General features: G+C 35.3%; 1 protein-coding gene across 1 annotated transcript in view; it reads left to right on the top strand.

The window, feature by feature from the left end:
• Nucleotides 1-1,276, top strand: part of SEH1L (SEH1-like (S. cerevisiae)) — a 50,250-nt gene that overhangs the window by 17,842 nt on the left and 31,132 nt on the right. Inside the window, exon 3 of the mRNA XM_012649964.1 lies at nucleotides 562-773. Within this exon, the coding sequence (XP_012505418.1) occupies nucleotides 562-773 (212 nt within the window). The remainder of the gene's footprint in view (nucleotides 1-561; nucleotides 774-1,276) is intronic.

Below are 1,276 nucleotides of genomic sequence, written 5' to 3'. Positions count from 1 at the left end.
GAGGTTGCTGTCAGCTAGGCTGACGCCACAGCATTCTAGCCCAGGTGACAAAGCAAGAGTCTGTCTCAAAAAAAAAAGATAGAAAGTGGATGGTAGTGGTCCAAGTAGGATTAGGTGACATTTATGCTTGAGAGAAGAAATTGCATGCCTTCCATTTACTATTGAAGTATCTTAATTCATTTAATTTATTGCTTGTAGCATGCTTGGCATTACAAAACCACCTATATGAAAATTCTAACATTTTCTGGGTTTTTGTGACCAGTCTGCTTAAGAGAGTTTACCTGTATAAAGTTAGACTTTCTAAGGCAGATGTTCTTTTGCCTTAAGGGGAATAATTAATTGTAGCTCACTAATTTGTTAGTGATTGCTAACTATATATGCAATATTTTGTTATGTGCTTTGTAGGAAATTAAGGCCTAGATAGGTCTTATTAGAACTTATTCGAGGTTATATACCTAGTAAATGGCAGAGGAGTGTCTGTATGATTCTAGAGCCTGTATTCTTTCCACTCTACCAGTGCTTTCTTTTTGTATATAATTTAAATTAACTTTTTTTTTTCAGGTTAAAAGGACAACTCTAGTGGATAGTAGAACGTCTGTTACCGATGTGAAATTTGCTCCCAAGCATATGGGTCTTATGTTAGCAACCTGTTCAGCAGATGGTATAGTAAGAATATATGAGGCGCCAGATGTTATGAATCTCAGCCAGTGGTCTCTGCAGCATGAGATCTCATGTAAGCTGAGCTGTAGTTGTATTTCTTGGAACCCTTCAAGGTAAGCTTACCTTTCAAACCTCTGCTAATATAATCATGGTAAAACAAACTAGCAGTTTTTAAACTAAGAATTTGGTGGTTTATTGTCTCAAAAATGCTTTTCCTTAATAAGATATATTATGTAAAGTATAAATTCTCCGTTTTTCATCCAGACATAACTCTTGTTCTCAGGTTTCCACTCCACAGAAGAAACCAACCTTTGTCAGTATTTTGGTGTTACTTACTAACATAGGTAGACACAGAAGACGCAGACATATATAAACTCTCTTAAAGCCTAGACAGGTCTAACTATAACTTATTCAAGGTTATATACCTAGTAAATGGCAGAGGAGTGTCTGTGTGATTCTAGAGGCTGTATTCTTTCCACTCTACCAATGCATTTAAATTTGCAGTTTGCTTTTGTCACTTACAAATACATTGTTGGCATTATTCCATATATTAGTATATCTAGCCAAACCTCATTCCTTTTTAACTGCTATATAGAGTGTGACTTAAACTTTTTTA

Source organism: Propithecus coquereli, unplaced genomic scaffold (genome assembly GCF_000956105.1).
Source record: "Propithecus coquereli isolate 6110/MARCELLA unplaced genomic scaffold, Pcoq_1.0 Scaffold308, whole genome shotgun sequence".
NCBI classification, from domain to species: domain Eukaryota; kingdom Metazoa; phylum Chordata; class Mammalia; order Primates; family Indriidae; genus Propithecus; species Propithecus coquereli.
Note: the sequence above shows the minus strand (reverse complement) of the source record. Positions and strands in the feature narration are given on the sequence as shown.